General features: G+C 31.1%; 1 protein-coding gene across 1 annotated transcript in view; it reads left to right on the forward strand.

Annotated features, from left to right (window-relative positions):
* Positions 1–18,329, forward strand: part of LOC129233938 (SEC14-like protein 1) — a 70,105-nt gene that overhangs the window by 25,187 nt on the left and 26,589 nt on the right. The window contains exons 5-10 of the mRNA XM_054867856.1: positions 776–904; positions 4,117–4,327; positions 8,449–8,567; positions 10,691–10,880; positions 13,214–13,302; positions 14,948–15,018. Of these exons, the coding sequence (XP_054723831.1) occupies positions 776–904; positions 4,117–4,327; positions 8,449–8,567; positions 10,691–10,880; positions 13,214–13,302; positions 14,948–15,018 (809 nt within the window). The remainder of the gene's footprint in view (positions 1–775; positions 905–4,116; positions 4,328–8,448; positions 8,568–10,690; positions 10,881–13,213; positions 13,303–14,947; positions 15,019–18,329) is intronic.

Consider the following 18,329-nt stretch of genomic DNA (forward strand, 5'->3'; position numbering starts at 1 on the left):
GTGGATTCCATGAAAGCAGTAGTACATCTGCTGCTCTTCTTATATACCTTGAGTGTATTGTAATTTTAACACTGGCTCAAGGTCTTTCGTCTCTTTATCACCAAAAACATTTTCGCTAATATTCCTTATGTGTGATAAAATATCTTCATTAATAGGGTACTTTGTGACTTAAATTCCGTCATCAACTGCAGCAAAATCCATTAAATTCATTTGATGGAATGTTTGTTTTCTTTGTAAAAAGCTCCACTCATTTTGTAAATTTATGACAGATATTTATTAGATTCAATTCGTTCAGACACCTTTTGCTGCAGTGGTGCCAATTTCTCTCTTTTTGTTTATACTACTTGGGGGGAGGAGGGGGGACAATTTTAATGAATGGAGTTACGTTAGCAAGAAAAATATGATGAGGGTCATGAAATAAAATTCGGCTAATCAAAAATAAATAACATCTATTCTTTAGTTAGGTGCGAATAAAGATTCATTTCAGCTTGTCGAAGTTTTCAGCTCACCGAAGTTCGATTTATGGAAGTTTCACTGTTTGTTACTTCTTTAAAAATTCCTCTCCGCAAGAAAACGTATTAAATTTCTGAGTTGCTCAGAAATTTCAGAAATGACTGTTTAATAATACTAGTTTAAATAGATCTCTCACAAATGAGTACAATTGTGCTTGTTTTATTATCCAATTTTCTTACTAAGCTTCTCTTATTTGTGCCTATATAAAGAGTTAAAGATTTTTTATTTAAAAAATAATGATTTTTTTAATTTGGTCATTTAGGTTCATCCAGAAAATCCTGAATGGACTTGCTTTGAACAATCAGCAAGCTTAGATGTAAAATCATTTTTCGGTTTTGAAAATGCTGTTGAAAAGTTGGCCATGAAACAGTATTCTCTTAATATAAAGAAGGTATTTTCCAAACCATGTTTGAGTTCTTTATTTAGCATGTAATTTAGTGGATAATTAATACAATATGTTTTGTAGAATAAGATTTGTAAAATTCTATTGATTTGGCTTTATGTTATCTGTACCAGTGTTCTTATTGTGCATGAGTCATGGGGAATGAATGCATGCAATTGTGCAGCAACAATCCATATGTAAAAGTAAAATTGAATTTTTGTTTCTGCAATAGAGTTTTTTTAGTATGCCGTGCGCTTCCCCTTTGTTACTGCATTGGTAATTATGCAATTGTGTGGCGAGGTAGCTTTTCTTCCAATTACCGTATTACATCCCATCAGTCCGCAAGCTGCAAAATTCGAAGTTCTGTTTCGATGTCCCTTGTGTGGTTCTTTTCGGCGTGTCAGAAAAATTGAGGTTAGAAAACTGCATTTAATTTAATATGATAAACATATGTTGAATTTTTAAAAAAAATGTGATTTCTATGTATTATCTTAGTATTAAAAAATGGCTAAATTTCATTAATATTAATTAACAATTATTTTTATTGATCTAATAAGAAAAATTTAATTGATTATGAATTGTTTTATAAAGCACTAAAATAAAACAAAGCAGGCATTTGTAGTGCTAAAACTAAAATATTTAACATTCTTGTAAAAAATTTAGAAAAGCTGTTTAATGAAAAAAAAAATGAATTTAGTGCTTCAAAAGAAATTTGAAATAGTTAAAAAAAATAAATAAAATAAATAAAAAATAATTATTATAAATTAATCACAATGATTGCTTCTATGTCAGTCATTTTATTAGCATAATGAATGACCTACATTGATGACAAATACATTTTAACTTTATCTCACTTGTTTAAATATTTATATTCTTGAATAAACTAACAAATTTTTCAGCCTTCTATTTTTTCTTTTTTGTTGCAAAATGAACCCCGAATCATCCAACATGTCGGATAATTTAAATTTCCCTGCATACTGATCAATCTCGCTTATTTCCGGCATGGTAGCTGGTGTGGGATAATACGATATGAACAGTATGACTGTTTCCTGTGAATATATACTGGATATGCCTGCAAAACACATTCTTTATAATTATGCAAAAATGAAATCAACTGAAGTACAGGTGTCCCTCGTATAACATGATTAATTCGTTAGGTGTTGTATCGAAACCATGTTATATACGAGACCTTTTTAAAAATAACATTTTTACTTATTTTTAATACTAATTCTGTATGTGCATGAGAAAAATCAGGTTAAGATGTATCATGTTATATCGAAACCGTGCTATACGAGACTAAGAAATAATGTAAATCAGGGGATGTGTACCGTGTTGTATCGAAATCAAGTTTCATAAAAAGAAAGTAAAGTATTATAGTTATTAGCAAAAATTAACAGAATGTATTAAACAAAAATGAAATTTCATCTTTTATAAATATAACATTCATGTTGTATCAAAACCATGAAGCATTAAATTCAAGTTTCGTACCATGTAATATTGAAACCGTGTTATAATAATCGTAAATTTTGGTACCGTGTAGTATCAAAACTTTGTTGTAGAAGTACCGTGTTATACGAGGGATGCCTGTATGTTTTTTCTCTCCATATAATAAATGACAGTAAACACTACCCCCCTCCACCGGTCCTTGTTCCTGGAACTCCTGACGTTATAATACACTAAGTGAATGTAACGGTGATGGCTTATCAAAATAAATAATATCAATAATTAATAAATAAATTCCACAGATTGATGAATGTCTTGTCATGCATTTAGTTTTAATTGAGTTATTGCAGAAGGTACATCAAGTATGCTAACTTATTCTGGAAATTGTACCAATAGAATCTGGGGAAGATCTCACTGCCCTTTTTGACTGGCTTGGTTTTCAGTAATATTTAGTCTGCTGATAACCATTCTACTTTACTATTTATAGCCATAATGTGGAAGTAAACTGCAAGTGTTTTTGTCCAAAATAGTAATTTAGTAAAAATATTTGATAATTTTTGACCTTCTTAATTTTGCTTTTCCAAATTCCTAGGTTTTTTTTTTTTTTTTTGGTTTCACGTTTATTGTATTACGATAAAGATTGTTTTCAAAGAATTGTTCAGTGAATATGTTGGGGAAAAAAAAAGGTTCACGTACATTGTGTTTAGTGTTTGAATGTTTCCATGTAAAAAATAGTTCAAAATTACTGTATTACCCAGCATTATCCGGCATGCCGGGGGAAAGCGAGGTTGACCAGCATGCCGGGAAATTCGAATTTTTCCGGCATGCCGGATAATTTGAGACTTATTTTGCAACAAAACAAAAGTAAATTTCCCTCTTCAGTTCCAATCAAAAGGCAGACCAGAAAGGAAAAAAATAAAAAAATCCTGAAAGTAACCTTCTTTCAAAAAACTGTATTGCATACAATATGTGCTTGTTATTTATGATAGGTCATTATTAATGGATTTAGTTATATGCCAATAAAGTAATCAATTCAGAAGCGTTCATCGTTACTGCGATTTGTTCATAATTTTTTTAAATAAATTATTTTAGGTTTCTTTTAGAGGAAAGTTTAATTTTTATTTATTGAATGGCTATAGTAAATTCTTTAGCACTGGTTTAGGGACGGTAACTTACTGCTTAATTGTTTGCTTAGTTTTAATTTATTTTTTATAAAATTATTTGTTATTAAACAATATTTTTCTTGTTAAAATAACAAATGACATTGTTAATAAATACTTTTACAAAATCAAACTGTTTATTAAATGAGATATGTATAGAACTTATATTCATTTTTAAGCTGAACATATGTTTTTTAAAGTATTAATTATTTTTTCTAACCTCGGTTTTTCCGGCATGCCGGAAAGGACCAGACAAGTGTTATTGAAAATCTGGTAACCCCCAAATTTTGCAGCAATGATATAAAGTGCTAAACTAATTTTGGAAATTTGATTGATACTTTTTTTTAGTGAAATAAATTCCAAGACATCAAAATAATTTATTTTCAGGAGGCATGGAATATACATGGTATGTGAAAATGAGCTATATAAACTGTAGCAATCTTGAATTACTGTATTTGAAAAATAAAATATGCCTTACAATTCTGATATTTCAGAACATAACAAATGGATTTTTGCATTTGTTTTTTTCATTGACATGTATATTGAGTCAAACGTTTGCTATTTTGTTCACTGAATTGTAACCTAATAGGTTTTTGAATTGTCCTTTTTGCTTTTTAGGGTAAGGAAATTATTGAATATTATATTGATGAGCTTCACTCAGAAGGAGTTACATACATTCCGCCATTTAAAGATAAGGAAGGAGTACCAGCTGTTGAAGTTACCGAAGCTGAAGGTGCCTGCAGTGTTAGTTCTTCCAGAAACAACAGCCTAACACAAGCTCATGGCATGGTCACAACAGGTTCATCCCAAGAATCACATCAAACTGCAGGTGCGATACAGTTTAGAACATATGAGGCAGTGAGAAGCAAAGGGATGTAAGTGGCAAAATTAAAAATTTGGAGATAACCGGTACACGTGGTAGGTGAACCTCTCCTCCGTCTTGGGGCAAGAGATGGTACTAGTAGCCCTGGTAATTGCTGTATTAGAAAAAAAAAGTCAATGAAAGCCTACCAAGGATGTTATCTTTCAACGTGTTTTACTCAAAACTAGTAAATGTCCACTTACATCCCTTTGCTTCTCACTGCCTCATATATCCTTTGAGTTTAGCATCCAAATCAGTGATTTTTGCTTCCCTTCACTGGTGCTTTGGGCTCTCCATGAGTGATGTCGTTCTTTTTTTTTTCAGCATTTTTGCCCCCCTCCTCCTTTGCCACAAAGTGTCACAGTTCACCTTACCCCCTCCACTTGTTACATGTCACACTGTTTTTCATAAGCAAATGATGTTCCAAAAAAAAAAAAAAGTGATGTCACATTTTGATATTTCCTCCTTATCCCTGGTCACAAACTCACAATTTAACTAACCCCCTCCCCCTTCAAAGCTGGACATCATTTGTGAACAACCCCTTGTGTATTAAAAGCAGAGTTCGAAAATATCATGATACTTTCGAAAATGTCCAATAATTTGATATATATCGGATATTTTGATATATATCCAATATTTTCAATCAACACAAACTGAAGTCTTCAAAACAGTAAATGCATCTTCAAATCGTTCTTTATTTTCTTACATTGTTATTCAATATGTAGACTTTAAATTAAGGTTTCTCTCATTATTTATATCTAATATTTCATTTTACATTTTTGTAAATTTTAATGAGGTTAATAATTTAGTATTATCTGTTTTACTGTTTCTTTCTGATTTGCACAGAAATAAAAAAATATGCATTAGTTGGTGCACTGTCATAAAGCATTTTCTTTTTTTCTGACTAACGTTTAATATATAATTAGGCACTTTTAATATGATTTAAAATTGTTGCATCACTAATAATAAAAATGAATATAAAACAAAAAAGGGAATATTATATTACTTAGCTGCATTAATGCTGTATCAGTACATCATAAAAATGTAGTGCATAACTTTTTGGTTATTTTTAATAATAAATGAACAATATTACTAAGATTAATATAATTTTTATATTGAAAATACCGTGGTTGAAAAAATAAATATAAAAAATATCAAAATATCATGATATTTTCAAAATAAATATCGGATATATATCATGATATATATTGACTGATATTTTTAGACGAACCCTGATTAAAAGGGAAAAAATTAAAAGGATAAGTACATTCAAATTAAAGTGGTTCCAGTATGAAAATGTGTAATGAAAAATTGATCCAGTATTTCATATCATATTTTACTTAGCTTTACCGAAGGATACACTATTGTGTGTCGTGATATATGTCACAGAATTCCATATTTTTTCAAGTAGCATAGGTTCCAAGGTTTTATTGCAAATATAAAGCTAAGCACAGCAAAGTAGAAGAGTTTTGAAAAAATAAAAATTATTTCACTGTCCGTTTTAATACTTCACATTACATTATGCATATGTGCTAACTTTTGTTCATTAGGCATAAATTTTCTGCATTTTCACTGTTATTGCGCATTTAAGTGTTACTCCCAATCTTTTATGCATCTTGAAATCTGATTGCATCTGCTAACGTAACACTCAATCAGTTTTAACAACTATGCAATTCTTCCACTTAGACATTAATAGCTTTGTATTGACAACTTATCAGTTATTCCTATACTGTATCTCTATTTAGGACTTGCACTTTTCCCACACAAATTCGTACAAGCCAACACCATTCACAGAACTAAATAGTAGTTGAATTTTACCAAGCTTAATAAAAAAAATGGTTTGTGAATATTTTAAGAGAACAATTTTATCCAATGAATATTTAAGACGTTTAGGATGGTGATAGATGGTTGTCAAGGAATTCTTCAGGCGAACCAAAGAAGAGATTGCATCATTCAAAGTTTATTAATGTTATTCATATTTGGCTTGTCATACTACCTATTAAGCTTAGTCTCTTTGTTTTAATATTATTTTGTTTGTCATTTCTCGATTGCCCAACAAATTAGTTAACTTTGAAAAGTCATATTTTGTACCTACCCCCACAATATTGGAGAAAATGCAACCTCTAAATATTAGCTAATCTTATTGTAATTTGGTATTTATATATTTTTCATCACTGTGATTCAGCAAATTTGTATGAAATTTGTTGACATGTTTTAAGTTTTGTATGTAGCTGTTATTTTGCTGCAGTCTACTAGCATCTGGTTTTGAGTTGCCATAAATATGTTATTTCTTGAACAATTTACATGTCAAGATATATAAAACAAATGCAGAGCTTATTTTTTCAAAAAAAAAAAGAGCGAGAAAGGGAAATTTTTTTTGAATAGTCAGGGTCAATCCAGACCTGAATTGTGTCAGATTTACAGCCTCTTCCCAAATTTCTGCAGCACATAAGCTTTCCTTCACAAAACTCTGCATCATAAAAGCGCCCCCTTCACAAAAATTCGCATTGTAAAAGAGAACAATTCACTAAAATTCGTATCATAAAAGCCGCCTTTCAACCTTGAAGACTCGTTTACACAAAGACAGAATTTACCGCTAACTTTTCGGTTGGTTTATTTTGCTTAAATGACTAAATGCCTCTAAATTAAATATATATTTTACAGTTGTTCTAGCACCTGGAAAGTCTGAATTTCAACTATAATCAAATTTGGTAATGGAAAATCGGGATCTTCAGCAACAAATGCTCACAAATCATGGGAATTTACAATTGATAATGGGTTTTGAGTTCTAAAACATACATGCCTTAAAAATATTTTATGCATTAGGTTTTAAATTAACGTATTTTAGCTATTTTTTATGCATTTACGCTTTAGCCGTAAATTTTAACGCAAATCAAAATCTGATTACATTCTCTTCTATAAAACTTGCTGGTTTTTGTGTTACTATGTGATTCTGTCACTTGGACATTAATAATTCCGTTCTTATAATTCATTTGTGTATTTGAAAGGACACGAGTCATTTTGCCACACAAACTCAAAAATTTTAATCTGTTTATGTCCAAGGTAAAACAAGCCAATGTCACTTATAATAATTATTAAGTTTCACTAGTGTTTATCTTATGATAATTTTTGAAAAAAAAATTGATCTAATGACTTATTAAGGACGTTTAAAATCATGGTAAAATATGGAAATTATGAAAATTTCTTTTTTTTTCTTTAGGTCTATAGAAATGTTGTGAGTTACGCAAATTTGAGATTTTTTTTCATCACTCTAATGTAGTCTTTCTTAAAGTTTTGGCAATCATATCATTATTACTTTCAGATATTACTTTTTCAACTGAGTGTTTGAGATTTCAATCTTTCTATATCCTACTAATATTTCAATCATTTGAAAGGATGTAAGTTATTTTGATAAATGCAGGTTTAGGGTGACTAATTTTGCTATTTATTCTGATAATTTACTTATTACAAAACTGTCTTAATGCTTCCCTCTTGGCCCGTAAATTTATTATAAAATTATTAAGACCAATTTGAAATTTCTTTGTAAAATTCCCTAATTGTATTCAAATTCCATTTGAAATTCTCTGGGAATCCATTCTTGAATAAACTCTTTATTTCAATATTTTTAGTGATTAAAAGAATATTATTATGTATCATGTTAGACATTTTTCAAGAAAATTACAACATTGAAATTTTTAATTACATAAATTAAAATTTTTACCTCATGTAACTTTTTTCCAGAAAAAAAGGGTAAATTCACAATTTTTTTTTTCTTACAAAAATAAAGAAAATTAATAAAAATTTTTGCTTTTTCAAAGTGGGGACCCAAAAAATAAAACCTGCATAGGCCTCTGATTGTATTTCATTTTCATTAAGGCTTTCAAAGTATTTTACTTTGTGTTATCATTCATCAAAAACAAAATACGTTATTAAGCCTTTTTAGAGTGCTGTTGTTACTTCAAGGGTTCCAGAATTTTTAATATTCTTTGAATATAATTATTTCACTAACTTAATTATAGGTTAATTTGTTTTTCTTATTATTATGAGCAGTAAAACTTATTTGCTTTTTTTTAAAAATTAAATTTCAGATGCAAATTTCAAAATTGAGTCTGAATACATCAAAAGATATCTTGGTGAACTGACTCCTTTCCAGGAATCGTGCCTTGTACAGTTAAAAAAATGGATGGCTGATGCACACCAGGGAAAAGTAAGTGTTTATCTATCACATTCGAATTTGTTTTAGCATTAATTCTGGTAAATTATTTTCTTTTAGTATTTGAGATTTTTATGAGTGGGAAAAAATAACCCCCAACCTTTTATAGACTGTTGAAATGGACAGAGTGGTGTAGTGATTAGATGTTGGTCTATAAGGCCTAAAGGAGCTGGTTTGAACCTGGTCCTGTCCGTGGATTTTCAAGATGCAGAAAATCGACAGTGTCCATGTCGTATGATTATGCCGCATGTAAAAGATCCCTCTAGTACTCGTTTGGCTAAGAGTGATGGTGGCATAATTAAATTCTTATTGCAGTTTTACTTCGAATAGAGCCCAGGTGCCTCCATCTAGTGGGAAAACTGGGCATCGTAATTCCCGTGGTAAAAACATCCGCCGATAGTGGTGCCACAATCGTGAAAGAATGGAGGTTGTGCCTCTATTGTAGCACCATTAGAAAGAAAAAAAAATCCCACATATTGTAGCCTTAGAGCAACAGTAAGATATCTTAGTGTTATTCCTGGGATTAAATGTTTTAGTATTGCTCCAAGGGGACGATATGGTCATTTCCATCATAGTAGACTAACAATCACGAGGAAGAAAAGTCCCTTGCTGCTTTATGCTTTAAATATTTATTTAAACTGTTGTTATACATTGTGCACATACTGTCTGACCATCGATTACATGGAAAGGCTAATATCCGGTTTATAGGCGGAAATGGACCTATCTATTAGTTTATAGGGGTGCTAGTTGGTTTTTCAGATGTGCACTTTTGCCTCTCTATTATTTAGCCTTAGTTTTGTAAAAATGAAAATTTGCTCACAGCAACATTTTTTAAATCTAAAGTATATTTGATCTATATTCTCATGGCAAAAATTAATTGATTTATTTGTTTTCCTTTTGTTGTTTCCATGGTAACTATTTTTGTTTCCCTTTATTTTATTTTTGAGAATGCAATAAATGAATAAGGCACTAGTGACATTATAAAGCGCGTGAATCAAAATCCCATCGTTATTTTCCCTTCTCCCCTGCTAGATTCATTCAGATGGAATCGTCTTTACTTGGCAGATTGCCGAATTACATACAATCTGTGGTTAAACAGTAGTAACAATAGTTTTGGATCACCCTGTATATGCATGTATTATTATTGTAATACCAATACTCAATTTAAAATTTTTAAAAGGAGGTAAGAGTCCCTTACAAGCATTATGTTTGTAGGGGATCTTAGTCTTTTTTTTGAGGGGGGGGGGAGCAAAAGTGCTGATATTATTTTTACTTTTTTAATCTATTGTGTATTTTCATAATTGTAAAAGTTTGCATTTAATTTTTTACACAGCTTTCGAATTCTTATAAGTTTTTCTTAAGTAGAATAGTATAAAGGAAAAATATCAGTATCTGTAATATTTGTAGCAATTTCATCTGATTCCATGCACACAATAAACTATTTCAGAATTTAAGTAAAATATTTCCAGGAAATATTCGTTCACAGTTTTGAGATTTAATGTTTGAAATAGAAGATTCTATTTTCTTCAAAAAAAAAAAAAGGTAACGACTGTGTAATTTACATCTAAAACAAGGTACTGTGTACAAAATGGAAAACTTGAAGTGTAAAAATCCTTTTTACAAGAGTAGAATTTGTGGTATAGAGATACATACAGTAAAACCCCTCTAATGCGTACACCTACGGGACAAGTTTTTTTGTCCGCAAAAGAGGGGTGTCTGCAGAACAGGGTGTTAATAATGCTATTTGCCTTGGAATCGTAGAATTAAAAATTGTCCGCATTTGAGGGGTGTCCGTTAGAAGGGGTTTTACTGTATAATTAATTCTCGATAACAATACTTACATGCACTTCAGACACGAAAAATGTTGCTTTCTTCTTTAAATACTGAACTGATATCAAAAAAAAAAAAAAAAATCCACATTTTTAGAAAAATATTCTTAATCTTCCACGGGTGAAAGTCTCCCACTCAGACTACTTTCAAGGGAAGCAGCTGAGAAATTTCAGCGGCAATATTGTTTTCAATCTTCTACAATTTCAATGAAGCAATGCATAATTTGTTAGATAATTTAAATAATTATGGTATATGCATATATAATATATTTTCTCTGTTTTCTCTAGGTTCCAAGCGACCAAACATTGATGCGGTTTCTACAAGCTCAAGATTATAATTTAGAGAAAGCTCGTGAGATGCTTTGCCATTCTCTTGTATGGAGAAAGAAATATCAAGTTGATCGTATATTCTCTACCTATGATCCACCTCCTGTTATAAAACAATATTTTCCCGGCGGATGGCACCATTTTGATCGTGGTAAAGTTTATATTTGAATTTATGCAAGTTGAAGTTACATACCATCATGTATCTGAGAAAGGCCCATTTTGAAATAGTAACATTTTTTGGTTAATTACATTACTTGGTTAGATGGTACAGTAGTTTCTGCTGAATTTGATCATGATTAATGTCATCAGTTGCTTGTTATCCAAATCACTTGGTCCCGATTTTCTTTATTCATTTGTATGTTAAAATTACTGCATTATGGGATCATTGCATCATTTAATGTTATCATTTTTCAAAACAGGATTTGAATTTCTTTGGAAATGTTAGAAACTGCTTCGGCATTTTAAAATTGGAGGGGGGAGGGAGGGGTAGAAAGTCCTTCACATTCAACATCTTAACAGTTTGGATTATGGATAAAAATTGTCCGAAGCGTCGTTGTAGCTTCCACATTAACAGAAGTTTGCTGTATTTGTATAGGAAAGCAGATGGAGGATGGAGTTGATTAGTCAGATAAAGAATGCCTGAATGTTGAATCATCTACTACAAATATAATTAAGTGTTGAAACAACATAGAAGTACAAGACTGCTCCAATGACTTAATAAAAGATTGATTTGGAGCATTTTTTAAATGAGCTTCTTAAAAGTTTTAGACAATAAATAATTTGATATTTTTAAAAATTTTTGTATAATTTTCATAGAAACATACAGTACAAAAATACAGTGGTGGCAATTGGGGCTTATAAGTAGAGGGAAGGGGGGGGGGCAAAAAAATCAAGCCATGGGACTTATAGGACTTTTAGTGGCAGCGAAAAATGAAAAAAAAAAAAAAAAGAAGAAAAGTACAACATTTTGTTACAGCTGGGTTTGAGAGTATTGAAACAGATTAGTGGAAATTGATGTAAGTCTAACACCTTAACTCTCGTTTTTCTTAAGATTTTGATGAATTTTGTACGCAATAACTTTCCCCGAAGAAACATTTGGACATGAATTAGACTTACATTAGCTACCCCAAAGCATTTTGAGTTGTCACAAACACTTGGTAATAATTTCGTTAAACAAGTGGCTTTTGTTTACGTAAAACAATTGATTTACTAATATCTGAGCAATTAATCCATAAGCTGAAAGTTATTGCTTGTACTAAATAATGTTTTGTAAACAGATATACAAAGTAAAACAAATAATTGTGTTCTGAAAATTTTGACATCTCTGCTTTTACAATTTCTAGTTTTGTCCCCTAAATTGCAAAATGAAATAAGTAAATTTACCATAAAAAGTGGGGAGGGCGGGCAGTTGCCCCCTTTTAACCCAATTGTTTTCCTGTTTTTATCAGTCGGTTACTGTCATTAAAATCAGTGTGTCCAAAGTGATAACATTAAGTGGAGTATGGTATCAACTATTTGTCTACAGGTAATAAAAATCACGAATAAGTGAAATTCGGTCACAAAATTCACAAAAAGCAAGCAAAAATGGAGAATTTCCAAATGTTGCATTCTTTAAGAATTAGATATGGTTATTAAAAATTCAGTTGGTCATGCAATTATCATCCTAGTGCAAATTCCAGATGCCGCTGAAGGAATCTGATTTCCTTGTGATGTGTGAAGAAAATGAAATAAAAGAAAAATGTGATTTGTAATGGGGTTGTTTCCAAAATTTTAAAAGTATTTTTTTCTGAAAGAGCATGCCTAAAAACGTAGGGTCTGACCATTTTTTAAATCAGTTGTTTAAGTTTAATATTTAAAAGAAATTACTTTAATTGGTGCGCTTTCATTGTTTACGCTTCTGCCGATGACATCACAAATGATGAAATGCCATTAACTGTTGCCATTCACAGAGCAAAATATTTAATTTGCATCTTTACTCCCGTGTATTGGCAATGATATGGTTGATAACAAGCGCAGAGCGCAATATTTAATTCGCTTATTGATTATCATAACGTGGAAACGCAGGAAAAAGATGCACCAAAGTGCATCATTTGTGACGTCATCAAAACCACGCCTTGTTTGAAAAATCGGACATTTAAAAAATTTAGTTAAAAAATAACTGTTGGGAAAATGAAAGTATTTTCTGGGTCCGTGTCATTTTTTGCTTATTCTATCAATTTCAGTGACTAAAAGTAATACTTTTGACTGAAGGAAACAACCCCATTGGTTGCTTAAAATTGTCTGGATTTGAGCTTTTTCAATGTGCTTCCCTGATTATAGTTATAGGTTTAGGTCCATTCAGCGTAATCTTGATCAGTTTGTTTGCGATTTTTTGTTATGGCAAAGATTTTGTTAAAAGGAAAAAGTTGTTAATTATTTATCTTGATATTATTTGAAAATAAATATTTTTAATTTACGTGTTCCTGGTGAATTTTTGTTTTTAAGATGGAAGGCCTATGTACATATTACGTCTTGGGCAAATGGATGTGAAAGGCTTCATAAAATCAATCGGGGAAGAAGGTTTAATGAAAGTGGTAAGCTGTCAAATTCTTTCATGCAAGCATTTAATTTTAAAATCTTCTAATTAAAACTTGTACTGTACTTACTCTCTAGATGTCAGTTTGATTGGAGGGTAAGAGTTTTTTAATTCTTGCGAAAATCAAAAATAAAATTGTTTCTTTGCTCTAGTGATCTATCCAGTTCTCTTTTATTTCTTCTTTTTTAATTTTCAATCTTTTGCTCAACTGAACAAAGCAGTAAGTTACCGCCCTTAAGCCATGGTTGAGGCATGAAGTACAATGTGTTCTGTCGTAGTGTTTCAGATATCAGATTCAGACAAAATTCAACGGTAATATGGATGATTAATTTTGTCTCCACATTTGATTTTGTTGTCATTTTTCTACTTTTAGTGCATTTCTTGAAATTCTAAAGAAAAGCTTTAACTCTACAAAATTTTGTCATAAATATTTTATCTCCTATGAGTTGTCTCATATTTCACTTAACATAATGAAGAAAAATGAAAGGAATTATCTTTAATTTCTTTTAATCACTGTTCTTTTTAATTCTTTCTAAAGAAATACCTTTTTTACCCTTTCATATTTTTAAGAAAAGATTTTCAATTGCTATTAAACATTATATTTTCACATTTAATATTTTATCTTTATTTTAAAGAGTAATGCTGTTACACACTAGTACTGCCAGAATGTAAGCAGTATCCTGTTCTATGGGATTGAGTTTTGATCAAATTGTTATTGCATGTACATAAACTACTGTATTAAAAAATGAATATAAGATGAATAAATACCTTTGTGCAACAATCCTTTTCTCAAATGGCTTTGCATCCCAAAGCTCACACATTATTGCATTGAAAAAGTGGTGCCTTGGAATCCCAAAACACTTGTCTGCAATTCAATTGCTTTTTGTGCTCTATCAATGCTGTTAACTACTTTTACTGCATTAGGGTTGGAAATCTATTTTCAACCAAGGGTTCGGAGGAGTTAGTTTCTGAAAACCTTACCTTTGCAGCCCGTTGCTGTTAAATAATTTTAGATAAATATTGTCGCCTCAGTGTAACAGTTGGACATCTAAGCCCAGAAATAACAGTAAGATAACCAAACTGCAATAATTTGACATGTCATCACCACAGAACAACAACCAGTTCAAAACTAGAGTAGAAATGCCTAGTGGCACACATATTTTCATTACTTAAAATGAACAAAAGAGTTTAGGAGTTTTTAGACGTTTGCGGAAATTTTTTTTAATATAACGTCCGAAGCTTTCATGGTGTCAGTAAAATAACTTACTTTCTGGGCTTATAGTTCGTAGTCTGTCCATGGTTTGTGGCTCACTATTATGGATCATGAGAAAAGCCCACCACTTCTTCCGTGCTATATGGCAATTGAAAGGCTTCACCCTTTAATGGTAGGTTATTCTAATTGGAAAAGGTTGTTTGTGATGATGTTTTTTTCTGACATGCCTCAGGTTTCTCCAAATCATGACTTAAAATCAGAAAAGTTTGGGCACATAGTTGAATCACTATCTAGATATGAACAAGCCACAGAAAATATGAGGCATTTTCATTTCTTTATATTCTGTCATAATGTGCATTAAATTTTATGTTTTAGTAGGTTTTTGCTTGTATTATTCAGAAAACATATTTAACTCTTTTCCTTTTTGTAGACATTGCATGTGTGCGAAGAGGGATTAAAAAGAGTAGAGGAAGCGACTCGAACAATGGGTAAACCAGTAAGGTATAGAGCTTTTTTTTTTTTTTGTAAAAAATTTAAATGGGCAGTTCTAGCCTTTTTTATTTCAGGTATTTTTGAGTGAAGTTAATACATTTAATTTAAAAATCATCAGAGGTTTTATGTCTTTAAATCTCTCCTTTTTTTATTTTAGAATGCTAAATTCATGTTTGAAAAATGGTTATACAAAAGAAAACAAATATAAATAAATAAGTGCATTAAATGTAATAAAAATCTATGGGGTAGTGGCACCAGTAACAGACATTCTTAAGACATTGCTTTCAGGTTAATTCAGTTTTCTGAGCCTTTTAATGTATTTAGACTTTTAAAACTATTTTTCTCTCATGCAATTACAGATCATCTAACGTTTGGCTGCGAATTAGTTAATTCTATTTTTATTTGCTCAATTTCGAAAAAAGGTCCGACCCCCAGTAACAGACACCAACAGTTCTAATGATACCGAGTAACAGATAGGATGAGGAAAGGATGAGTAATGGACAGAATTTCTCTTTTCTCTTCAAAATGTGCAAAAGTCCCTTAATTTTAGATCTAAAACCTTATTAAATTTAAATGAGCATGAAAGATCGCCAGACCTCGTGGTGGCTGTTCATAACCTTCCACCTCTGCCTTGTAAATTCTAACTGGCTCATAAAATTCACTCTGATAACATTGGATGGTTACACCGTATTCGTTGTTCGCAGCAACATCAATTTTACCCTCCTGGACTATTGGCTGTTACTGGTGCCGTTACCCTAAATCTTTATAAAACAAAAGTGTTCATATTTTTTTGTTTTTAATTGTGACTTAATGTAATACTGCCCTCCTAAGCCTAATGGGCATATCTCAAGAGGGAGTAATTTTCGGCAAATCGACCATTTAATAAAATTAAATTTCGCACACACATTTAACGTAAAACTTTAACTAAGGACATTACACTAAGGAAATTGAGATACTGCTTTTTAGTTTAGGAAATAACAATGTTTTTTAGATACGTCAAATTGTGTTCATAATTTTTGACAGTTTATAATTGAGATACGGCCTTTAGGCTTCGGAAAAAGATGGGTTACCTCTCAAACATACCTTAGCAACGAAGAAATGCAATTGCAAAAAAAGTTGAGGTACTCCCATTAGGCTTAGGAGGGCAGAATAGATGTATTTTCATTTTAATGATATTTAGTGTTATTGTTTCTACTGTTTGGTGGAATTTTTTTTTATGAATAATAATTTTATGTTTAGCAATATTGACCCCTTATTTCTTAACATATTCTTCAATAAGTTGCCAATTGGCAAGTTATTGAAATGTGTTCTACAAAAGAGTTTTTCAATCTTAGTTGAAAAATATTTTTACTATGGCTTCATTATACATCATGTGGGCAGTTTTCTTTTAAACAATTGATAAAAATTTCATCCAACTCTTAATTTGCTTGAGGCATTTCAATAGTTTTTCTTTTTTAGTTCTAATAATTCTTACCTGTTAACGTTCTAAGTGAGAATGTTTTAATATAGCTGTAAGATGAAACAATATTTATGAAGCATAATTTTAGTTTTAGAACAGTATTGTTTGATGCTATTGTTTGAACAAGTCTAAAATCAAAATCAATTCAACTAAACATGTCCCAACTGGTTAAAAATGATCAAGAACAGTTTTTATAACAGTAAGGCCGAGGTGTGCTTCATTCTTCACATACACTACCATTGCGCCCTTTTGCTGTATAATAATTTATGCAAGGGATTTAATAAGTATTATTGCTGAGATTTTTAACACCTTACAAGCTGCATGTCGTTTAAAATTGTTTAATCAAAGGCATTTTCAATCGCGTTTTAGATGATGGGATGCTTACGTTCCAAATAATGCTAAACAGTATCTCATTAAATGCACTAGATACTAAATTGCAAGCTATAAAAGGGAACTTAAACCTAAAAATAAGAGCAGGGTTTCGTTTTTATTATCAAAACTATAAGGCTGCAATGATTACACTCCATAAGATGTCCGGCTATGAATATTACTGCAAAAATATATCTTACATTAACCCAAAGGTTCCCAAACTTCAGACCTCCGGGGACCCTCTCCAGAAAAATTATGCAGACCTCCCCCCCCGCGCGCGAGCAAAAAAAAAAATGATTTGACACACTTAAATCTATTTTCTCTAATATATTTTTACTCTTTTTTTTTTTCATTTAAATTCATTTATTCATTCTTCTGTATATTTTTCACAGGTCTTGTCTGGTTTTCATTTCTTACATGAGTTTACATGATGCTTTTCATTTCTTACATTATTTTGAGTCATCATGGAAGTAAAATTTTTTTTTTTAAATTCAATTAGGTGTAAAAACGTTTTATTTGAAATATAAAATCCCAGCTGTAAAAATGTGCCCCAATGTTTGCATTTTACTTTTTGTTTTGTAACAGTATGAATTTTGTCATGTACACAAAATTAATGTGTAGTGTGTTTACTCCCGAGAGTTTCGAGGGGCAGGGGGGGGGGGGGTGTTGGGTCCTGCATGTACTTAAGTGAGAACTTTTTTATTCCTCATAAATGTGCTTTCCTTTTGAATTAAAATATTGTTATTCGTCCTTCAATCTCAATTATATTTGACGTTTTAGCTGGGTAGCACTGCAGACTCCCTGGCATGGACTCGTGGACCCCCAGAGGTCCACGGACCACAGTTTGGAAAACTGCATTAACCAATAAATGCATTGTGTTTCCATTTGACAACATACCCAATTTAGTTATCTAAAATACTATAAGAACAAATTGAAACTCTATAATTGCCAATAATCAAGAAAATACTCACTGAAGATGCTGTTAAATCAATTTTAAACTTGAAAATGCACCAATCTGATATAAAACAAATATATATTTCTATTTTCAGAATTCACAAACGTAAGCCCCCCCCCCCCCCCCACAGTTTGGTGTGCTTGAAAATGCCTACTTCTTTTAATTCTATGACGAATGATTTTTACTTCTACTCATAGGGGGGTAAGTGTCGGCACAAGCCCCTCCCCCTTTAGAAATTGGACCTTCCTTGCTCTTAGTACTTTTTTTAAAGCAAATGTGTAAAAACATTTCTTCTCCAGCCATTGCTGAATAAGTGATTAAAAATGTCAAATTTTAATAACTCTTAAACTGTTCCCATGGAACATGTTATTTTTTAGACTGAATTCAATGGCATAATTAAATTCTCAAAACACATTTTGGACGATTTAAAAAAAAAAAATTGTTAAAAGCATGGTAACTGACTGACATACTTTTTAAAATGTCTGTTAGTTGTTTTTTTAATAAATATTCAAAAATCATCCAAAATGTATTTTGGGA

This window comes from Uloborus diversus, unplaced genomic scaffold (assembly GCF_026930045.1).
Source record: "Uloborus diversus isolate 005 unplaced genomic scaffold, Udiv.v.3.1 scaffold_819, whole genome shotgun sequence".
Classification (NCBI taxonomy): Eukaryota; Metazoa; Arthropoda; class Arachnida; order Araneae; family Uloboridae; genus Uloborus; species Uloborus diversus.